Source organism: Culex pipiens, chromosome 2 (assembly GCF_016801865.2).
Source record: "Culex pipiens pallens isolate TS chromosome 2, TS_CPP_V2, whole genome shotgun sequence".
Taxonomy (NCBI): Eukaryota; Metazoa; Arthropoda; class Insecta; order Diptera; family Culicidae; genus Culex; species Culex pipiens.
The window spans coordinates 189,531,128-189,553,752 of record NC_068938.1 but is presented as its reverse complement, the minus strand read 5'-3'; the positions used below and the strand labels follow the sequence as shown (position 1 = coordinate 189,553,752).

At 34.8% G+C, this 22,625-nt stretch overlaps 1 protein-coding gene across 1 annotated transcript; it reads left to right on the top strand.

The window, feature by feature from the left end:
- Positions 1 to 1,009: 1,009 nt before the first annotated feature.
- LOC120428607 (RYamide receptor) lies at positions 1,010 to 22,291 on the top strand. The gene is made up of 7 exons (XM_039593629.2): positions 1,010 to 1,661; positions 11,361 to 11,446; positions 16,690 to 17,041; positions 17,947 to 18,301; positions 18,368 to 18,468; positions 19,014 to 19,104; positions 21,507 to 22,291. The coding sequence occupies exons 2-7, from the start codon at positions 11,362 to 11,364 to the stop codon at positions 22,152 to 22,154; spliced, it is 1,632 nt and encodes a 543-aa protein (XP_039449563.1). The 5' UTR covers positions 1,010 to 1,661; position 11,361; the 3' UTR covers positions 22,155 to 22,291.
- Positions 22,292 to 22,625: the final 334 nt, after the last annotated feature.

The following is a 22,625-nucleotide window of genomic DNA, read 5'->3' as shown; positions in this document are numbered from 1 at the left end:
GAAAAGGGACCATCCATAAACCACGTAGACACCTAAGAAGGGAGGGTCAGCGATTGTCCACGAACCACACAAAAAAGATTAGTTTTGTATAGAAATTGTCCTCGAGGGGGGGAAGGTCGTTGGGAATTGAGATTTCAAAAATGTAAAATGTGCCACTTGGTTTATGGATGGTCTCAAACTTTTTTTTAGATTTGAACGACTTTTTTAAAAGAACTCCTAAGCCAACTAAGTCGAAGACATCAAATCGACCATAAAATCCGTTCTAATGATATGGGACCATCCATAAACCACTTGGCCACTTTTTTCGAAATCTCAAATTTCAAAATTGGTTAAAAGATTTGAAAAAAAAAACTTAATTTGATTAAATGTGCAAATGGAAACGTTATTCTGAATATTTCCCAATTGATCTTACAAGTTTTTTTTCAAGCAATAATTTTGGGGGGAAACGATAACTTGATATAAATATCCAAAGACCCTATTCATTATACCAATTGGCTCCATCAATTCAAACAAATTAATCATCTTATTGAAAATATTGGTAAAATGTTTCTTGCAAAAACTGTTTCGATTTCAATTAGTTCTAAAAACTATCGAACAATAAGTTTATTTATAGTAAATTTTCTTCACTTAACAAATTTTATTCGTTTGTAACATGAAATAAAATCACGACACCTTATGAGTTCTGCAAAAAAAAACAATATTGTTATTCTATTATTTTATTTTTTTATTTTTTTTATCCGCAAACCACCTCTCTCTCTCTCAACACGTGCCATCCGTTGGAAAACTCGCGCAACACGTGGTGGCGGCCACTCTCTTTCTCTTCTCCCGCATTCCTTCCCGCGAGTGACTCTCGCTGGAAAATGAGAGTGCGTGCTCTGTTTTGGCGCGCAATTTTCCGGCCTCGGCCTCCCTTTAAGACAGGGACAGAAGAAGGGAAGTCTGGACGTGGGGTTGGGGAGTCTTGGCAGTCTAGGACCATCCATTCACAGACACAGTTCAGTACGGTTCAGTTCGATTTCGACCGGCGCCGCGACAGGAAGCATTTTCTGAACGGGGGTTGCGTTTGAGGGATAAGTCAGTGCTCAAAGTAAAGAAGAGCAGCGGGGAAAATTGAAAAGAAGTTTTGCTTTCGATTTCGAAATCGGACGGAAAAGTTGGAAAAGAGGGAGTGGAGCAGATGAAGCGGAAAATTAATTTCCCATTGCCCGAGTGATGGTCAAGTGCGTAGAGAAATAAAAAAAAAGGAAAAACGAAAAAAAAAGTGAAGGTGAGCAAATGGAAAATGCAAAAAAAAAGGAAATAATTTAATGCTGATTTTCCGGGGGCAAAAAAAGCAAATACGAACCCAATACCTCCACTGATGGTGTTGATGGGGGAAAAGTTTTTCACTCAATTGTTGATCCAACCTTTGAAAAGAAGCTGCTGAAAGCGTGAGCTGCATGTTGATCCCAAGGAAGGAAATTGTGATTTAAAAGTTTTTCATCTAAATGGAATATTGTTCGATAAATGTGTTAACTGCAGGTCAAAAATATGATACCAGTTCAAAGGATGTAAAAGTTGTGCTAGAGTCGAGTTTTTGCTGACCAGTTGGAGGCGTTTCCCACGCAAGCATTGTTTGGATTAAAGTTAAAAGGGGTGCCAAATACCGATAGATTTGGAAGGTGAGCTGAGTTTATGGGTGTTTATTTTATTGATTGGATAAGTAAAAGACGTTGAAATAGAATCAAAAGATTTTCATGAAAGATCTTCCTGTGTGTCGTGTGGTTTACTTATAACATAAAATAAGTGTGTCATTTGTTGTATGGAATGTATTTTTTTATATTAATTTAAAATGTACAGTAGTTGTTTGGTAACTGGGCGTTGTTTAACTGGGCTGCTTTTTAACTGGGCGCTCGATAACTGGGCCGTAGCTCAGTTATCGACAGACAAACGTCAAAAAACCAAAACAAACCGAAATGACCGAGGGGTTAATGGATGCAAAAATCATGTCCAATAAATAAAAAAAACTTTTTTCAAACTTTTATTTAATTTCAAGTTACAACTAATGAAATATGAAAAGTAAGCATTGTAAATAAATTTGAGTAACTTTAATTTTTATATTTCATCTGGAAAATATTATGCATCGGTGGTCCCCTCGTTATTTTTTGTTCAGCCCAGTTAACGAGCAGCATTCGGGGACTGGGCTAAGTTCGCAGCCCAGTTACCGAACAAGTACTGTAGTTGTAAATATTTTAAATTTTCAAAGGATATCAGTTTCAGAGAAAACCTCTTGTAAAAAGTTTGCAAGAAATCAACTGAAATAATTGTTAAAAAACTATTATCAATTATAATAAACAATGCGGAATATATATTTTTTTGCAGTTAACGTGGTTCACGGATACATAGAAAAGACAAAAGTGTTAAATTTTGAGCGCATCAACCGGAAATGTCATGTACTCATGGTCATGGTCCCAAATGCTAATCTGAAAATTTGAGGAAAATTTGAGCTCATTTGGTTAAGGTTTGATGGTTCCATCTCAAGGGTGAAGTTTTAAAAGAATTTTTATCAATCTTATTTAAAAAAAATCAATATTAACTTTTTTTCTGAAAAAGTTTTCCTAACCCGATGCAATATTCTCATTCAAATGATTACTTATACAGCAGAGCAATTCTCTACCAAAACCGGAAATGGATTTTATTTGTATTTTTTGATTTGGCTCAAACTTTGTGGGGGCCTTCCCTATGACCAAAGAAGCCATTTTGCATCATTAGTTTGTCCATATAAATTTCCATACAAATTTGGCAGCTGTTCATACAAAAATGGTACGTATATATTCGAAAATCTGTAACTTTTGAAGGAATTTTTTGATCAATTTGGTGTCTTCGGCAAAGTTGTAGGTATTGTTAAGGACTATTTAGAAAAAAATAGGTACACGGAAAAAAAAAATTTCCGATTTTTTTATTAACTTTTTTTTTACAAAAACTCAAATTCCCAAAATACGTATTTTTTGATTTTCGAGATTTTTTGATATGTTTTAGGGGACAAAAATCCGCAACTTTTGAGCTATAGAGAAACATGGTCAAAAAATCTGCCGCCGAGTTATGATTTTTTGAAAAACTGGTGATTTTTGGAAAAAATCGATATTTCATACATAAAATTTTTTTGGCCTCATTTTTAAATGCAAAATTGAATTTGCAATCGAAAAGTACTTAACAGATTTTTTGATAAAGGGCTCCGTTTTCAAGATATAGGCACCGAAAATTTGATTTCAGCGAAATATTTGCAGTTTTTCGATTTTTAAAAATAGTGACCATGAGTGACCATTTCTAAAAATATTTTTTTTGAAAAGTTCAGAAAATTTGCTATAAAATTGTCTAAGAGACATTGAAGATTGGACCTCTGGTTGCTGAGATACAGCGGCTTAAAGAAAAAGAAACACGAAAATTGAAGTTTTCTAAGTCTCACCCAAACAGCCCACCATTTTCTAATGACGATATCTCAGCAATTAATGGTCCGATTTTCAATGTTAATACATGAAACATTCGTGAAATTTTCCGATCTTTTCGAAAAAAATATTTTGAAAAAAATTAAATCAATACTAGCATTTTTAATGGGCATAATATTCAAAGTTTGGCCCTTTTAAAATGTTACTCTTGATTTAATTTTTTTCAAAATATTTTTTTCGAAAAGATCGGAAAATTTCACGAATGTTTCATGTATTAACATTGAAAATCGGACCATTAATTGCTGAGATATCGTCATTAGAAAATGGTGGGCTGTTTGGGTGAGACTTAGAAAACTTCAATTTTCGTGTTTCTTTTTCTTTAAGCCGCTGTATCTCAGCAACCAGAGGTCCAATCTTCAATGTCTCTTAGACAATTTTATAGCAAATTTTCTGAACTTTTCAAAAAAAATATTTTTAGAAATGGTCACTCATGGTCACTATTTTTTAAAATTGAAAAACTGCAAATATTTCGCTAAAATCAAACTTTCGGTGGCTTTATCTTGAAAACGGAGCCCTTTATCAAAAAATCTGTAAAGTACTTTTCGATTGCAAATTCAATTTTGCATTAAAAAATGAGGCCAACAAAATTTTATGTATGAAATTTCGATTTTTTCCAAAAATCACCAGTTTTTCAAAAAATCATAACTCGGCGGCAGATTTTTTGACCATGTTTCTCTATAGCTCAAAAGTTGCGGATTTTTGTCCCCTAAAACATATCAAAAAATCTCGAAAATCAAAAAATACGTATTTTGGGAATTTGAGTTTTTGTGAAAAAAAAGTTAATAAAAAAATCGGGAAATTTTTTTTTCCGTGTACCTATTTTTTTCTAAATAGTCCTTAACAATACCTACAACTTTGCCGAAGACACCAAATTGATCAAAAAATTCCTTCAAAAGTTACAGATTTTCGAATATTTACGTACCATTTTTGTATGAACAGCTGCCAAATTTGTATGGAAATTTATATGGACAAACTAATGATGCAAAATGGCTTCTTTGGTCATAGGGAAGGCCCCCACAAAGTTTGAGCCAAATCAAAAAATACAAAAAATAAAAATGGTCGAAATCGGCCGGTTTTGTAGAGAATTGCTCAGCAATTCCCCACGAAAACAGCATGAAAAAAACAAAATGCTCGGATCGGGCTCAAAATTTGTCTGGGGGTTCCATGACCAAATTAATTAGACCAGTATTTTTTTGTTTGGCCATTAGGGTGACCTACGTCGTGTTAGGGTGGTCAGAAAAATGGCAATTTTCGGCAATTTTCGCAAATACCACTTTTTTCCAAAAATTTATAACTCCCCGCTATTTCAACCGATTTTATCTTAATACGCAAATTAAAGGTGATAAGTTGGCGTTTCAAAAAAAATAGTAAGCAGTTTCAAAAATCTAGCCTAACTTATGAGAAGGTCGTATGAAAAATCAAAATGTTGTTTTGACGATGTCTGGTCCAAAGAGCCTATGTCTGGAAATATTTTTATCGGATTCCTCGGACATTTTTTTCGTAACATACTAAAAAATGGAAGGAGCTTATTTACAGGATTCTAAGATATGATTTTTTGATTATAAAATCCGGGTTTTTCGACGAGCCGCGAGCAAAACCGGGAAAAGAAATTTTTTTCACTAAAACTGCGATAACTTTAAAATTTCAGCGATGGCCTATACATGATTGGATACAAAAATTTTCGTAATTGAAAGACGAAAAAAAAACCAAAATCACCTAAAAAAGCATCAAAATTAAGATCAGAAAATTTAACGAATTAGAGCGTCCAATTTCCCGTCCCGGGAAAAAAAATCTCGGGAATTCCCGGGATTTCCCGTAAAATTTTTTTCCGTTTCCCGGGATTTTTTGAAATTTCCCGGGAATTCCCGTAATTTAAGTGGAACTATGAATTTCTTAATTTTTTGGGACTTTTTTTACTTTATCAAAAAAATTATGAAAGAACTCAATTTCATTTTATAATTTAGTGTTTTTATAGAACTTATCAGTTCTTCCTAAAATTTCATGTCGAGGTTTATTTTAAATAATATAAATTTTTGAACTTTTCACAACAGAGAATAGATCTTGTTTATTTGTTGGGCAACAAAAATTACGATTTTATTGAAGGAAAATAAACTATTATAATTTTGGTAAGATTTTAAACGAAAATTGTTGTTATATGATTTAAAAATCAGGTATTCCTTCCCGCCAAGATCAAAATTGAGTTTTTTTTTATGTTTTTGTTTACCATGACCAAATTGGAGAAAAATTGAATTGGTATCATAAAATGTCTCAAAGAGGGTTGTGCAAGAAGAATTTGGTTTATTTGTTTAAATGTGTTCAAGAAATTACAGTTTAAAGTTGGAAATTTTTAGGGCCATAAAAACCAAGGGTCTAAGAGGTTTAAACATATACAAAATATCTAATCTTTAATGTTATGAAAATTCTTTTAACCAAAGATATTTGTTAAGCTCAATCGTAAAAAAAAATCAATAGCAAACTACTTCGTGTTATATAAATGGTGCCCAAAAATGCAAACATGCTTCAGAAACTCGCTACAAATTTATGAAAACTTTAAGTTGTGATTTCTTAAAAATGGTATTCCAAGAGAAAAAATGTATTTTAAATGTAAATTCAATGCTAGTCTATAAATGATGAGCTGAAACAGTAAGATTTGTTCTAGAAAATATATGTTTTCTGTATGCTTTTTGTTTTCATTTCAACTTAATGTGTCACTACTATTCTTGATCATGTTCTTTCATACTATTCACGGATACTTTATTTGAAAGCAATTTTATGGTTTTGGAGCATAGATATTTTACTCTTTGTCCAAATACTGTGATTAGAAAAATAATACTTCATAACAAAAAAATACTAATGATTATTTTTTATTTTTTAAACAAATTTTAAAAAAACAGCTTGAACAATTAGAAAATTTTCTTGAAATTTTATTTTTTTGACAAGCAGTCAAGGGATAAATAGATCCTAACTCTTATTTTGAATATTTAAGTTGCTAGTCTATTTAATTATATTGCAAAATAATAATCAGAACGAGGATGAGAACAACTTACAAAAATTTCAAATTTCCCGAGAATTCCCGGGATATCCCGGAAATTTTGTAACCCCGGGAAATTGGACGCTCATCACGAATGTTTAATTTATAAACATTGAAAATCGGACGTAAAAAAATAAATTTTCCTGTTTCTTTTTCTTTAAGCCGCTGTAGCTTAGCAACCAGAGATCCAATGTTTTATGTCTCTAAAACAATTTTATAGCAAATGGGAATGGACAATTATGGCCACCATTTTAAAAAGTAAAAGAAAACGGAATTTTTCGGACAAAATTTAACTTTGAATGGCTATTTAGAAAACGGAGCACTTAATCACAAAAGTACTTTTCGATTGAAAATTCGACTTTAAATTAAAAAATTGACTCAACAAATTTTATGTACAAGATTTAAATTTTTACAAAAATCACTATTTAAAAAAATCCTAACTCGTTGGCAAAATTTTGGTCCATACTTCTGATTTTTTTAAAAGATGCAGGGTTTTGTCCCTCAAAACTTTTTTTTTTCAAAAGTTCAAAAATACGGTTTTTGGGAAATTGAGTTTTTGTTAAAAAAAAGTTAATTAAAAATATTTTTTTTCCGTGTGCCTATTCTGAATAGTCCTCATCAATACCAACAACTTTGCCGAAGACACCAAATCAAATCAAAAATTCCTTGAAAAGTTACTGATTTTCGAATTTACGTAAAATGGTCGCAATCGGCAGATTTCGTAGAGAATTGCGCCAATGTCATATCAACGATAATTTGAGTGCACGTTGAAAGGAGGGTAATGCTTGTAATAAGATGCTGATCAATTGCTCCCAGAAAGGCGAATTCGATTTGAGTTCAGAATGGTGCGGGTGATTTCTCAAGTGCTCCCATTTTCATAAATCTTGACGATAATTGAGTTAAAACGCTTGCCTTGCCTTGTGTCATATTGGTTATAAGAATATGAGGTCAATCAACACCACTGGGCTTAAACTTTGCATATATTTCAAAAAAAAACAAAAAATACTCTGAAACCAAATAACGTCATCTTTTGGGAGAATTTTGAAAATTTTGCATTTCCCCATACATTTTTGCAAATGTTTACGTACAAACGCCAAAAGCGACCTTTAAACCAGTGTTGGGATTCAAGTGAGAAGAAGTAAAGCTTTTCTCACTCGCGAGCGAGGAAGAGAACTTGCAGTCCTTTTCTCTTCTCGCTCGCACACGCTTTTTTCTCGCTTTCTCGATCTCGCCGCGAGCCCCTCGTGCTAGCCATTCGTTCCAAGATAGCAATTTGTTTATCAGCTTTATGAATGCGAACGACACGATGGTATAGAAGTGTAACTTCAATAGTTGTGTTGTTGTTTTTTTCGTTGCCAACTCGTTTACTTCTCGTGAGCGGGCAATTCTTTCTCGCGAGCTAGCCCGTTCGCGAACGGGGGAGAGAACGGGCAATCAGCGAGTTGCTCTCGGCAGCTCGGGACTCGTGACGAGAACTCGAGACAGATGATTTTTTTTTCTCGCGAGGGTTCGAGAATGTCAACACTGCTTTAAACAATAACCGATTTGGCTTAAAATTGGCACGGTTACTGAAGCCGGGTCCCGTGGTGTAAGGTTCCCGGTGGCATTTTTCGAGACGAGATTTGTCTGATCACGCCTTCCGTCGGACGGGGAAGTAAATGTTGGCCTCGGTCTAACCTAGAAGTTAGGTCGTTAGCTCAATCCAGGTGTAGGATTCGTCCCTCTGGGCCCTGCCTCGGTGGAGTCACTGGTGGGCAGTTGGATTCACAATCCTGAGGTCGTCAGTTCGAATCCCGGGGTGGATGGAAACTTAGGTGTAAAAAGAGGTTTGCAATTGCCTCAACAAAATCAAGCCTGCGGACACCTAGTTTCGAGTAGGAATCTCGCAATCGAGAACGCCAAGGCAATGCTGTAGTGCGAATAATTTGATTTCATTATTTGAAACTTGCCAAAACCTAGTTCTTCTAACGTTGCGATGTGTACCTGTAAAAGTTTATCAGCTCATCTTTTCTAAGCTTCTCTTCAACCTAATGTGCCTAAAGGCAGCCTAGTATGCAAAAGTTCTACCGAAAAGGGTAGCAAATTTGCATACATATTTGCCGAGGGAGCAACTTAATCCGCGAAAATTTGCGAATACTTAGAAACACCCACGTGGGATGAAACATTTTATTCGGTGCCAACACATAAGAGCTTTATTCACAAAGCGCGAGCAGCGATGGATTTAAGGCAAACAAATTCAACGAGGGATCCTGAGTGTCAAACAAATATGGCATTCCAAGAACACAGCGTTAAAGTGATGAACCTTTCGTATGTTGCATTTGAGAAAGGTTCAATTCACTCGGGTATTGTTTGATAGATTTCGTTCTGAGAGATTCTGACTCTAGACGAACATTTGGTTTGATTTAAAAAAAAAAACTTATTCACTCTCAATCAGACAGTTTAAAAATTTCTTCTTTCATTTTAAATAAAATAAGTAAGTTACTTCCATGGCAAGTCAATTCTAACGTGCACACATGTTTAGTGAATATGCTACTCACGTCTTTTGTTCTCAAATTTATCGTTATCTTGTGGGTTTCTTAACCCCCACATTTAGGTTGGGGAAATCTTTGGTTCATCAATCTTAGAACCCGAAAAGAAAGGTTCACCACAAAGAAAATTACGGACCTGGTTGATTTCACGCATTATTAACTTCCAATTTGGAGGAAAGCCCCTTGTGCAGGACTCCCTTATCTGTTTTGTTTCAGACAGCATAAGGAACAAAATGGTCATTATTGTGTGTCCAAATGAACTTTTTGTTTCTCTTTGTAGACAATTTTATCTTTTTGTGTAATGAACCAAACAAATTTCACTTTGTTTTAAATATAAAGCTTGGAAGATTTTTACGGATTTTCCACCTTGTTTCCAGCAGTAAAAAGTCAATGTTTCATTTAAAGTGGAACTTTTGTACTTAGCTGATATTTTTTCAAATCAAAACAATGCACAATTAGGCTAAACCTGCAGCTTAACACTTAACACCATGGAATTGATTACGTGAATTCTTACTTAATTTGTACCGCAAATGGCGGCAAATTTATTATTAAACAAATTGACTGGTGAATCTAGTGGTGATGGTCTCATTCCCTGGATAATTTGGGAAAAGTAATAGATTTCCAGTGACAAATTGATCATAATGAACTCTTTCCCTTGGTATCCAGTTTTTTTTTTCCAAGTTACTTTTTGCGTTTCTCTTTGTTTCGTCGTCCGTGTCTGTCACGGGTGACCATGAACGGCCATGATCGATGACGACCAACTTTTTCAAAACTTTTTTTCGTAAAATCGTGATAACTCGTGATGTTTATAAGCAAACCCCTTATGTCTATATACCAAAATTTTTGTAATTGTCTGCTCTACAACTTTGTAGAACATTGTTACACTCTTAAAAATAACCCTGCAAAGTTAGAAAAAACACGAAATTTTAAAATGAAAAATTTTGTTCTAAATGAAAAAATGACCCTTCTGGGTCAATGTAGATTCGAAAAGAACATTAAATTTCCCATAAAATGACATGTTCCAAAAAATTTTACAGTCGAGTAACGGAAAATGGGAGAATTTTTAAAACTTTTTTAGTGTTTTTTTCGATGAAAAATACGTTTTTTTCGGAATTCTGAGTACGCCATCAAATCGGGCGTCTAATTTTACATAAAAGTCTCTTTGACACCAAATTTCTATCTCATCACCGTTTCAGGCTGCAAATTATTGAAAAACACCTCTTTTTCGCAAGTTCAAACATGGAAGGGGTCGTACCGCCCCTCCGTCACGAGATATCAAAAAACGGACCTCGGATTCGTGATCAGGGACAAAAGTTACCCCTTAGGACAAAGTTTCACGCAAATCGAAGAGGGGTCGGGGCAACTGCTGTGTGAGTTGGCGGAGAATTACCCAACAGAAAGTGTTATGGAATCTTCTTGGAAAATCCATTTTTGCATAAGGGTTAAATAACAGTTTATGTTATTATAACATAATTTGTTATTGGTCTAATATTGGTTGAAAGCCAAAACAACTTTGGAATAACATTTTTTGTTATGGAAGAACACCGCCAACTGTTTTTGGAATGATCGGATTAGTTGTTAAAATAACAAAAAATATTAACAAAGATTTGTTCGACGTATAACTAAAAATGTTTTTAATCTGTTATTACAATAACAATCCAATAACAAAAAATTCATAACGACGAATAACAAAACTTGTTATAAATAACATAAAATGTTTTTGGCCTAGTATTTTCAAATATCAAAAAATGTTATTCCCAAGTTATTTCCGTCTGCTCGGGATGGCTTGCCATAACAAAGTCGTAGATTCAGAGGTTGTCTTTAAAAATCATCGAGGAAAAACAAAAGCAGATTTTTAGAGTCTCAGTACTGCCAATTATTGAAAAAACGGCTAATATCCACTTTTGTCAAAATCAAGATTATCCCTCCAAGTGGTAGAGGATGCTCCAATGTATCTTCTGAAACTTGAATTTCACTAAAATATTGTTTGGTTTTGGCTGCCGAGGAAAATTTTATTTATAAAATTGAAGTAATTCATATAACATTTATTTGATCCTTACATAATACTAAAATAGATAACTAAAAATAACTGTATACAGAGGGTGTTAGTGCAAACCTTGGGCAAAACTGATGCCGAAATAATGCCATAAAACAAGTCAAGCACCCAAACCCGTAATATACTGAATATTGCTTTACTTTAATAAGATCATTTTTTCAATGCAATAAATTTTTGAATTTTGAAGAGTAATATCATTGGCAATACCACCAAGTGTGTAAACGCAAACTCACTCATCTTTTTTTCTGTACTCATTTCAGCATGCACGTTGCGGATACGATAACCTACCATTATGCAAATAACTACACGTTAAATATAAGTGATGCAGAAATAATCAACTCACACGGTAATGCAAAAAAAACATATTTGTATATTATAAATAAATTGAAAACATCTAAAGAGATAAACATTGACAAATCGGCTGAAATTACTTGCTTGCAAGGACAAATAAAATTGATGAAAATGCAAAATAGACAATATTTGTTTGGTTATGGTTGAATATTACCTGTTTTTGTGTATTCTTAACCTAGTCAAAAGAAACTGTGGATTTTACCAATTCATGATGTAATATTATGATGTATTTTGGCAGCTGGCCATACAAAAATGGTATGTAAATATTCAAACAGCTGTAACTTTTGAGTAAATTCTCTGATCAATTTGGTGTCTTCGGCAAAGTTGTAGGTTTTGTTGAGGACAATTGAGCAATTCTCTACCAAAACCGGAAATTGATTTTATTTGTATTTTTTGATTTGGCTCAAACTTTGTGGGGGCCTTCCCTATGACCAAAGAAGCCATTTTGCATCATTAGTTTGTCCATATAAATTTCCATACAAATTTGGCAGCTGTTCATACAAAAATGGTACGTATATATTCGAAAATCTGTAACTTTTGAAGGAATTTTTTGATCAATTTGGTGTCTTCGGCAAAGTTGTAGGTATTGTTAAGGACTATTTAGAAAAAAATAGGTACACGGAAAAAAAATTTCCCGATTTTTTTATTAACTTTTTTTTCACAAAAACTCAAATTCCCAAAATACGTATTTTTTGATTTTCGAGATTTTTTGATATGTTTTAGGGGACAAAAATCCGCAACTTTTGAGCTATAGAGGAACATGGTCAAAAAATCTGCCGTCGAGTTATGATTTTTTTGAAAAACTGGTGATTTTTGGAAAAAATCGAAATTTCATACATAAAATTTTTTTGACCTCATTTTTTTATGCAAAATTGAATTTGCAATCGAAAATTACTTTACAGATTTTTTGATAAAGGGCCCCGTTTTCAAGATATAGCCACCGAAAGTTTGATTTCAGCGAAATATTTGCAGTTTTTCGATTTTTAAAAATAGTGACCATGAGTGACCATTTCTAAAAATATTTTTTTTGAAAAGTTCAGAAAATTTGCTATAAAATTGTCTAAGAGACATTGAAGATTGGATCTCTGGTTGTTGAGATACAGCGGCTTAATGAAAAAGAAACACGAAAATTGAAGTTTTCTAAGTCTCACCCAAACAGCCCACCATTTTCTAATGACGATATCTCAGCAATTAATGATCCGATTTTCAATGTTAATACATGAAACATTCGTGAAATTTTCCGATCTTTTCGAAAAAAATATTTTGAAAAAAATTAAATCAATAATAGCATTTTTAATGGGCATAATATTCAAAGCTTGGCCCTTTTAAAATGTTAGTCTTGATTTAATTTTTTTCAAAATATTTTTTTCGAAAAGATCGGAAAATTTCACGAATGTTTCATGTATTAACATTGAAAATCGGACCATTAATTGCTGAGATATCGTCATTAGAAAATGGTGGGCTGTTTGGGTGAGACTTAGAAAACTTCAATTTTCGTGTTTCTTTTTCTTTAAGCCGCTGTATCTCAGCAACCAGAGGTCCAATCTTCAATGTCTCTTAGACAATTTTATAGAAAAATTTCTGAACTTTTCAAAAAAAAATATTTTTAGGAATGGTCACTCCTGGTCACTATTTTTAAAAATCGAAAAACTGCAAATATTTCGCCGAAATCAAACTTTCGGTGGCTATATCTTGAAAACGGAGCCCTTTATCAAAAAATCTGTAGAGTACTTTTCGATTGCAAATTAAATTTTGCATAAAAAAATGAGGCCAAAAAAATTTATTTTTGAAATTTCGATTTTTTCCAAAAATCACCAGTTTTTCAAAAAATCATAACTCGGCGGCAGATTTTTTGACCATGTTTCTCTATAGCTCAAAAGTTGCGGATTTTTGTCCCCTAAAACATATCAAAAAATCTCGAAAATCAAAAAATACGTATTTTGGGAAATTGAGTTTTTGTGAAAAAAAAGTTAATAAAAAAATCGGGAAATTTTTTTTTCCGTGTACCTATTTTTTTCTAAATAGTCCTTAACAATACCTACAACTTTGCCGAAGACACCAAATTGATCAAAAAATTCCTTCAAAAGTTACAGATTTTCGAATATATACGTACCATATTTGTATGAACAGCTGCCAAATTTGTATGGAAATTTATATGGACAAACTAATGATGCAAAATGGCTTCTTTGGTCATAGGGAAGGCCCCCACAAAGTTTGAGCCAAATCAAAAAATACAAAAAATAAAAATGGTCGAAATCGGCCGGTTTTGTAGAGAATTGCTCAATTGAGAAAAAATAGGTACACAAAAAAAAATCCAGATTTTTTAATCGACTTTTTTTTCACTAAAACTCAATTTCCCAAAATACGTATTTTTTGATTTTCGAGATTTTTTTATATGTTTTAGGGGACAAAAATCCGCAACTTTTGAGCCATAGAGAAAAATGGTCAAAAAATCTGCCGCCGAGTTATGAATTTTTAAAAAATAGTGATTTTCGGAAAAAATCGAAATTTCATGCAAAAACAAATTTGGCGTTATTTTTTTATGCAAAATTGAATTTGCAATCAAAAACTACTCTACAGATTTTTTGATAAAGAGCTCCGTTTTCAAGATATAGCTACCGAAAGTTTGATTTTAGCGAAATATTTGCAGTTTTTCGATTTTTAAAAAACGTGACCATGAGTGACCATTTCTAAAAATATTTTTTTTTTTAAAGGTTCAGAAAATTTGCTATAAAATTGTCAAAGAGACATTGAAGATTGGCCCTCGGGTTGCTTAGATACAGCCGTTTTAAGAAAAAGAAACACGAAAATTGAAGTTTTCTAAGTCTCGCCAAAACAACCCACCATTTTCTAATGTCGATTTGTCAGCAACTATCAAGAAATCAAGAAAATTCACTCAAAAGTTACAGCTGTTTGAATATTTACATACCATTTTTGTATGGACAGCAACCAAAATTGTATGGAGACTTGTATGGGTGAACCAATGACACAAAATAGCTTATTTAGTCAAATAAAAAAATATAAATAAAATCCATTTCCGGTTTTGGTAGAGAATTGCTCATTTGTGAAATTTTATGACCCCCTCGAAAGAATTATTTTTGAAGATATTGGAATCAAGACTAATATTTCAGAAGGACCAAACATTCTATAATACGCCCATTTGAAATGTGAGTCTTGATCTCAAAATTTCCAAAAACAATTCTTAACTAAGGATCATAAAATTTTACAAGTATGTCATTTTTCAGCATTGAAATTTGGACCATTAATTGCTGAGATATTGGCATTAGAAAATGTGGGAATGTTTGGATGAGACTTAACAAACTTAAATGTTTCTTGTTAAATTTTCCTGCGAATATTTAACTGAAATCAAGCTTCCGGTGGCTTTATCTTGAAAACGGGACACTGTATCAGAAAATCGATAGAGCACATTTCGATTGTAAATTCAATCTTCCATGAAAAATTGAGGTCAACTAAATTTTGTATGACATTTCGATTTTTTCAAAACATGACTGTTATTTCAAAAGTTCATAACTCGCAGCATTTTTTTCTCTCTATGGCACAAAAATTGCAAATATTTGTTCCCTAAAACATATTTAAAAATCTCGGAAAGCAAAAATTTGGACTTTGGGATATTGAGTTTATGTGAAAATACAAACTTAATAAAAAACATTCAACTTTGTTTCGTGTACCTATTTTTTCTTTATGGTCCTCATTAATACCGAGCAATTCCAAAATATTTTTACCGAAAAGCTCGTCCAATTTCCCATAAGTTTGCCTTTGACAGCATTTTAATTGGATGTATGGGCTTAAAGATATAAGCATAATTACATTGCTCTTAACTAAAAATAGTATTTTTTTTTTCAGTGTGGTAGAAACCTGGATAGTAAATAAGCTTACGTAAATATTAAAACGAGTCAAATTGAAAAGCTGTCAAAGGCAAATTTATGGGAAATTGGACGAGCTTCAAGTCTGTCATAAAGAAATTGCCAAAAACCACCAAAAAACCTATTTTTTCATCATTTTTATATTTAAGACCGCTGTATCTTCACAAGGATTGGACATAGGACAATGGTCAATATGGAGACTTTTATGTAAAATTGTCTGGAAAATCGATTCCCACTATCGGTTATCAAAAATTTTTGACGTTTAGACCACTTTTCAAAATAACTGTTTCAGTAAATGATTTTTGTATCTTTTTAGGAGAGACATACCATCCTGCAATTCTCGTTAGTCTTTTTGTAACATTTTAGGCTATTTCCTCAAAAATTTTGAACGAAAAAAATCGTGACATCACCTTGAAAATTAATTTTTAAACTTAAAAAACAAAAATCTCATAGAGGTGGCATGTATTTTTGTTTCAGTGTATTTTTTTAATAAAACCCGTCCAATTTCCCACAAGTTTGTCTATGACCACTTTTGATACGATGCAACGGCTTCGAGATATAGTGATTATTAAATTGCAAAATACAAAAATATTTAAATACCTTACGCCCTTCTCAAATGTTATTTTCGAGTACTAAGGCTCCACAAAAATGGCTTATATAGGCCTAGGATAACATGTCTACAAAGTTTCATTGAAATCGGAGAGGGTCGGATACAAAAGTACCAGACTAATTCCTGATTTGAGCTGGAATTGCTCTACATACAACTTTGCCGCAGACATTAAATTGATCAGGAAATTCTTTCAATAGTTACAGATTTTCGAATATTTAAAACTTTTAAAAATCTAAAACAAAAGTTATTTTGAAACTTTTTTCTTTCAGTTACTTTACCTAATCCATAGGCACCCGCAAACCTTGAGTCCAACTTTGAATTAATCAGAACCAAGAAACCAAGAAAGGAAAACTTGTTCATTGCACCATACAAAAAAAAAATTGAAGATATTAAATTTGATTTGTAATGCTAGGAAACAACAAAATGGCTTTATGTCAATGGTTAAATTGCAAAACAACACTTCAACGTGCTTGCTTTTCCGAAAGCCATCTAACGAAGTGAAATTCTCGTTGCAATAGTCATTCTGATGTGTATATGAGTTTTAGTGTTTTCTCTTGTTCGAAATGTGCATTTTTTGGACATTTCGTCAGGAAAGGTTTTTGTACAGCTACGCCCTTCTTTCGAAGAAAAATAGAAAAAAAAAAACACAGACTAACATTCCAAATGTGTGTTCCACCAAAGCAATAACACATTCCTCAACTCCCGGGCAAATCCTCGCTCCCTCTCTCTTTTCCTCTTCCGCAGACGTCCTGTACGACGTTCCGGTGGGGCTGGTCGTGCTGCTGTCGGTGTTCTACGGCACCATCAGCGTCCTGGCTGTGATAGGCAACTCGCTGGTGATATGGATCGTCCTGACGACGAAGCAGATGCAAACTATTACAAACATGTTTATAGCGAACCTGGCCCTGGCCGACGTCATCATCGCGATGTTCGCGATTCCGTTCCAGTTCCAGGCCGCCGTGCTGCAGCGGTGGAACCTGCCGGACTTTATGTGCCCGTTCTGTCCGTTCGTGCAGCTGCTCAGCGTCAACGTGTCCGTGTTCACGCTGACGGCGATCGCCGTCGACCGGCACCGGGCCATCATCAACCCGTTGAGGTAGGTGGTAGGTTGCTGGGTAGATATTACGCTCAGTCCCATTATCCAATTGAACCATAAATGAGGTTTTTAAAACTTTGTAAGGTTTTAAATGTAGTTCAGCAACAAGTCGTCAGCTGTGTGCTATCTTGTGACATAGACCATTTTGGTCGAAAATGAGTTAATGATGACGTTTTGCTATAATTAACAAACACTACAAGATGCTTCAACACGATTTTGGAAACTCGCTTCCGTTTCCCGGATATCGCAATACACACTTGTGACATAGACCAATTTACCATCAAAATGATCGTGCACACTTGTGACACGTCATACATGTTGTTGGAAAATGTGGAAAATTTGTCTTGTTTTTCACAAATTTATGTTGATACTCATTTTCTGAAGGCAATGCAATCATTTGTTTTTGAAAATATACTGATTAAGTCAGTTAAACTATTGATTTAAGCCTATTTTAGTTTGTATGGGAATTCTGTGCACACTTGTGACACGTAGTACAATTTTACTTTCGAAACACACTTGTGACACGGGCTTTTCAGATTTTTGATTACATAATTTACTGTATCTTTTAACTGGTGTAACCAAATTAGTTGAAACTTGGAGCGTTTGTTAAGCGATAGTATACGAACCGATTGCTTCAAAAGTTTGGCTCTACCATTCAATGTTTTGAAAATATTTATCATCAAACTTTAAAAATAGTTTTTCTCGAATAGTACTAAATGGTCGTTGTCACAAGATAGCACAAAGCTGACGAAGTATCTAGGTGGGATAGAGCCTAACCTGCATCTGGCTAAACACTGGGAAATCAAGGAAAAACGTAATCAGTTTAGGCTGATCCAAACATCACCATGTCCATGAAACATCCTCTCACAAACGAATTAGCCTGCAACAAATTTCTCCTCCTCCAGGGCCCGCACCTCCAAAAACATCTCCAAGTTCGTGATCAGCGCCATCTGGACGTTGTCGTTTTCGCTGGCCGCCCCGATGCTGGTCGCCCTGCGGGTCGAACCGGTTTCCAACCTGGTCCTGGGGGAAAACAACGACACGTACGTCAACGTGACGAAACCCTTCTGCCAGGTGGTCAACTTTGAGCAGTCCGAGATGCTGTTCTATCGGTACATTTTGACGCTGGTGCAGTACTTTGTCCCGCTGTGCGTCATCAGCTTCGTGTACATCCAGATGGCGTTCCGGCTGTGGGGCTCGAAAACGCCCGGAAATGCGCAAGATTCGCGCGACATCACCATGCTGAAGAACAAGAAGAAGGTTGGTATGAGAGGAAGGGGGGCAACGCCCGGATGCATGCAACTGCTAACGCATTGTTTTTCTTAGGTTATCAAAATGTTGATCATCGTGGTAGCCCTCTTCGGCATCTGCTGGTTTCCGCTGCAGCTGTACAATATTCTGCACGTAACGTGGCCAGAGGTTAACCAGTGAGTATTCATCCCTCCTATGGAGTGCTAATTAGTTTTCAGAATTCATAATTCAAAACAATAAAATTCAAATCAACACTCTGCAATGATATGATTGCATTAGGGTGCCCAGAATATGGGACTATTTTCAGAACATCGCTCCACAAGCTGAATATTGTTCCATGAGCTACTTTAGCCGTAAAACTTGATCCTGAAAAGTTATTAGTGATTTAAAAATGACATTTTTTTTATTAAAAACATTTTTTTTTTCATTTTTGGGCTCGGGGATCAATGGGTTAATCTCAACCAATTACGCTCAAAAATGGCACAGATGCTCAAAATAACCCAAAAAAAAAACTTTTTTCGCTTGCGGAGCAGGAGGTCACTTTTTCTGGGCACCCTTATATACGTTCCATCGAATCACACTCATAAATATTACACACGATTCTAACTTAATTAATTCATAGAATTTCCTTCCTGCTTTTTCCAACGGAAACCACTTCATCAGCACTATTAGATTTTAATTAATATTTCGAAATCCACTCTATCTTTCCAATTCAAATAAGGTACCGGTACATCAATATCATCTGGTTCATATGCGACTGGCTGGCGATGAGCAACAGCTGCTACAATCCGTTCATTTATGGCATTTATAATGTGAGTAATGTTGGAACAAACTCATTATTCTGTTTAAAAAAATCATTAGCTAAATACAAAAAAAAATATTGAATTTTTTATTGGACATAAACAAACATTAGATTTATTAAGTGGTTAGGACGAGAGTATTATTTGCCAAGGATAAAAAAAAAATCATCCATTAAAAAAGGAGACCTTTAACGTAACGAATCTCATTGACCACCACGATGTTCGATGTAATGTCGGTGTGCTTATGAAAGAATAATTATTTTATGTTCAAGTTTCTTAACCGGAAAAATGTATTAACTTAAGGATATACTCTGCCTTCTGATTTGGTTGTAGTTTTCCATCATTTTGGTCATTTTGGTCATTTTGGTCATTTTGGTCATTTTGGTCATTTTGGTCATTTTGATCATTTTGGTCATTTTGTTCATTTCGTTCATTTTGGTCATTTTGGTCATTTTGGTCATTTTGGTCATTTTGGTCATTTTGGTCATTTTGGTCATTTTGGTCATTTTGGTCATTTTGGTCATTTTGGTCATTTTTGTCATTTTGGTCATTTTGGTCATTTTGGTCATTTTGGTCATTTTGGTAATTTTGGTAATTTTGGTCATTTTGGTCATTTTGGTCATTTCGGTCATTTCGATCATTTTGGTCATTTCGGTCATTTTGGTCATTTTGGTCATTTTGGTCATTTTGATCATTTTGGTCATTTTGGTCATTTTGATCATTTCGTTCATTATGGTCGTTTCGGTCAATTTGGTCAATTTGGTTTTTGGTCATTTTGGTCATTTTGGTCATTTTGGTCATTTTGGTAATTTTGGTCATTTCGGTCATTTTGGTCCTTTTGGTCATTTTGGTCATTTTGGTCATTTTGGACATTTTGGTCATTTTGATCATTTTGATCATTTTGGTCATTTTGGTAATTTTGTTAATTTTGTTAATTTTGGTCATTTTGGTAATTTTGGTCATTTTGGTCGTTTTGGTAATTTTGGTCATTTCGTTCATTATGGTCGTTTCGGTCAATTTGGTCAATTTGGTTTTTGGTCATTTTGGTCATTTTGGTCATCTTGGTCATTTTGGTCATTTTGGTCATTTTGGTCATTTTGGTCATTTTGGTCATTTTGGCCATTTTGGTCATTTTGGTCATTTTGGTCATTTTGGTCATTTTGGTCATTTTGGTCATTTTGGTCATTTTGGTCATTTTGGTCATTTTGGTCATTTTGGTCATTTTGGTCATTTTGGTCATTTTGGTCATTTTGGTCATTTTGGTCATTTTGGTCATTTTGGTCATTTTGGCCATTTTGGTCATTTTGGTCATTTTGGTCATTTTTGTCATTTTGGTCATTTTGGTCATTTTGGTCATTTTGGTCATTTTGGTCATTCTGGTCATTTTGGTCATTTTAACATGTAAAATTTTGACTATCGTCACCCTGGAATTCGAAATAGAAATTTTCAACACAACTGTTTGCATGGTACATGTTTTAAATATTCTAAACATAAACTCAAATCCTTTATATGTCACCCCCGGTCTACGGTACGTGAGGAATGTCGTCGTTTGGTCCATATTGTTATTGAAATGATTATTAAAATTGAATAACAAAATGTGTTAAAAAATGTAACATTCATTGAACAATACCCAAGCTTTTAATTATGTTTAAATGTTTAGTGATACCTCAGACACTGAAACTTGTTGCGTCACTTTCGTTCTCATTTTGTGTCGCCCAAAATATTAAAGAGCTAACACGGTTCCCGCTTGTAGCCGCCTGTATTACAAAAAAAACACGTTTAACTATCGTCAATCATCATATTTCATCTTGCTGTCAACGGCTAGCGTTCCAAATCTATATTTACTTGCCGATGACAGCAACAGCAAAAACAACGCCGTATCGTGACGTCGTAAAAACTTTATTAATTAACTTGGCTTGATTAGCTTTCTGCTTCACTTGATGCTATCTTGACAGAGTTGTCACTGTAATTGTAACAGTTTCATTGTTTCAGTAATTCAATTTTCGGTATGATTCACATGGAACAAGCAAACTTAAATATTTAAATAAATGTTAATCGTACATAAAGCAATCCCAACTTTCTATTGCAATTCCGCTGTGAAACTAATTACTTTTCCTGTAATTCTGGATTGACGTAACGGACTTCTTTTCATCGCTAAAAATAAAAGTTCTGAAAATATTTTTCAGCATCTATTCGCGTGCTGAAAAGTTGAACTTTGCAGCACTTGTATTGAAAAGTAACACTTATTTATACAATTTTGAACTTTGTTACTTTTCTTGATGACAGAACCTCGTTGGATAAAAGTATTGCGTCAAGAAAGCATAACGACTACCCATTGACGTTGTATGTTTGCTTCCGGCACTATCAGCTAATCTAGTTTCATCACTCTTTATCTCTTGCCCTCCTTATCACAGGAAAAGTTCAAACGTGAGTTCCACAAGCGGTTTCCGTTCCGGGGCCGAGGCCAGGGCGGCTACCACCAGGACCAGTCGATTGATAAAACCCTGTCTATATTCACCCGCGTCAGCTCGGTCCGGTCCAGCTACGCGACGTCCTCGATCCGGAACAAGCACGCCACCGGACGGCCGGCAGGGGCCATCGGTGGCTTTGGAACTGGCACAAACTTTTACCACCAGCAGGCACTGCAGTACAAAACGACGAATCTCAACAACCAGGACCGCAGTCCGAACGGCCGACTCAACAACGGTCCACCGCCGTGGGATTCCAAGGGTTGTTCCTGCCGCAAGTCGACCAACAGCAACGGTTCGAACTCCGCCAGCGTGCAGCTGCTCGGCGCCGGAACCGACTCCGCGTTTCCCCGCAACGAACCGGATTGTCCGCCGAGCGAGCGGAAGCTAATCAACGGAACAGGAACGGCGGACAAGATCGATTTTATCGACATAGTCTCGTTGAATCATCCCCACCCGGACAGTGCCGATGACGGCGAGGTGGACGACGAGAATGGTCAGAACGATCTGAACCGGAGACAACAGTCGGTGGCTTCCGGGGATCGGTTTCACTTGTACTGTAACAACTTGCAGACCTTTAAGCTGTATGACTAGGTCCGGCAATGAGACAGGGTTGGGTAAAAGTGGCAGCTAAAATAAGAATGATTAATTAATTGGAGTTGTATTCAATTTCCCTTTCTATTGAAACCAAAGAGCACAAGAAATATATCTATGTATACCTGTTGAAACACTAACAACTACGCTGAATGTTGATAAGTGGTTTTATGCTCCATGATTAATTGAAGATTTTCAAAATTAACCGCAGCTACAAAACCAATTATCATTTTTTCATGTTATAATATTTACTGATGACATCTCTCAATTTTTTTAGCAGTTTTCAGTCTTTAAGGTAAGTTAAAATATTGCAACCGATATCTCGTGATGGTGGGGCGTTACGACCCCTTTAATTTTTCTAGATATTTACTAAGACACGTTTGTCAGCTATTAGTAGCTTGAATCCGTGAAGAGATACGTCTGATTTGATGGCGTTCTCAAAATTACGAAGAAACGTATTATCATCAAAAA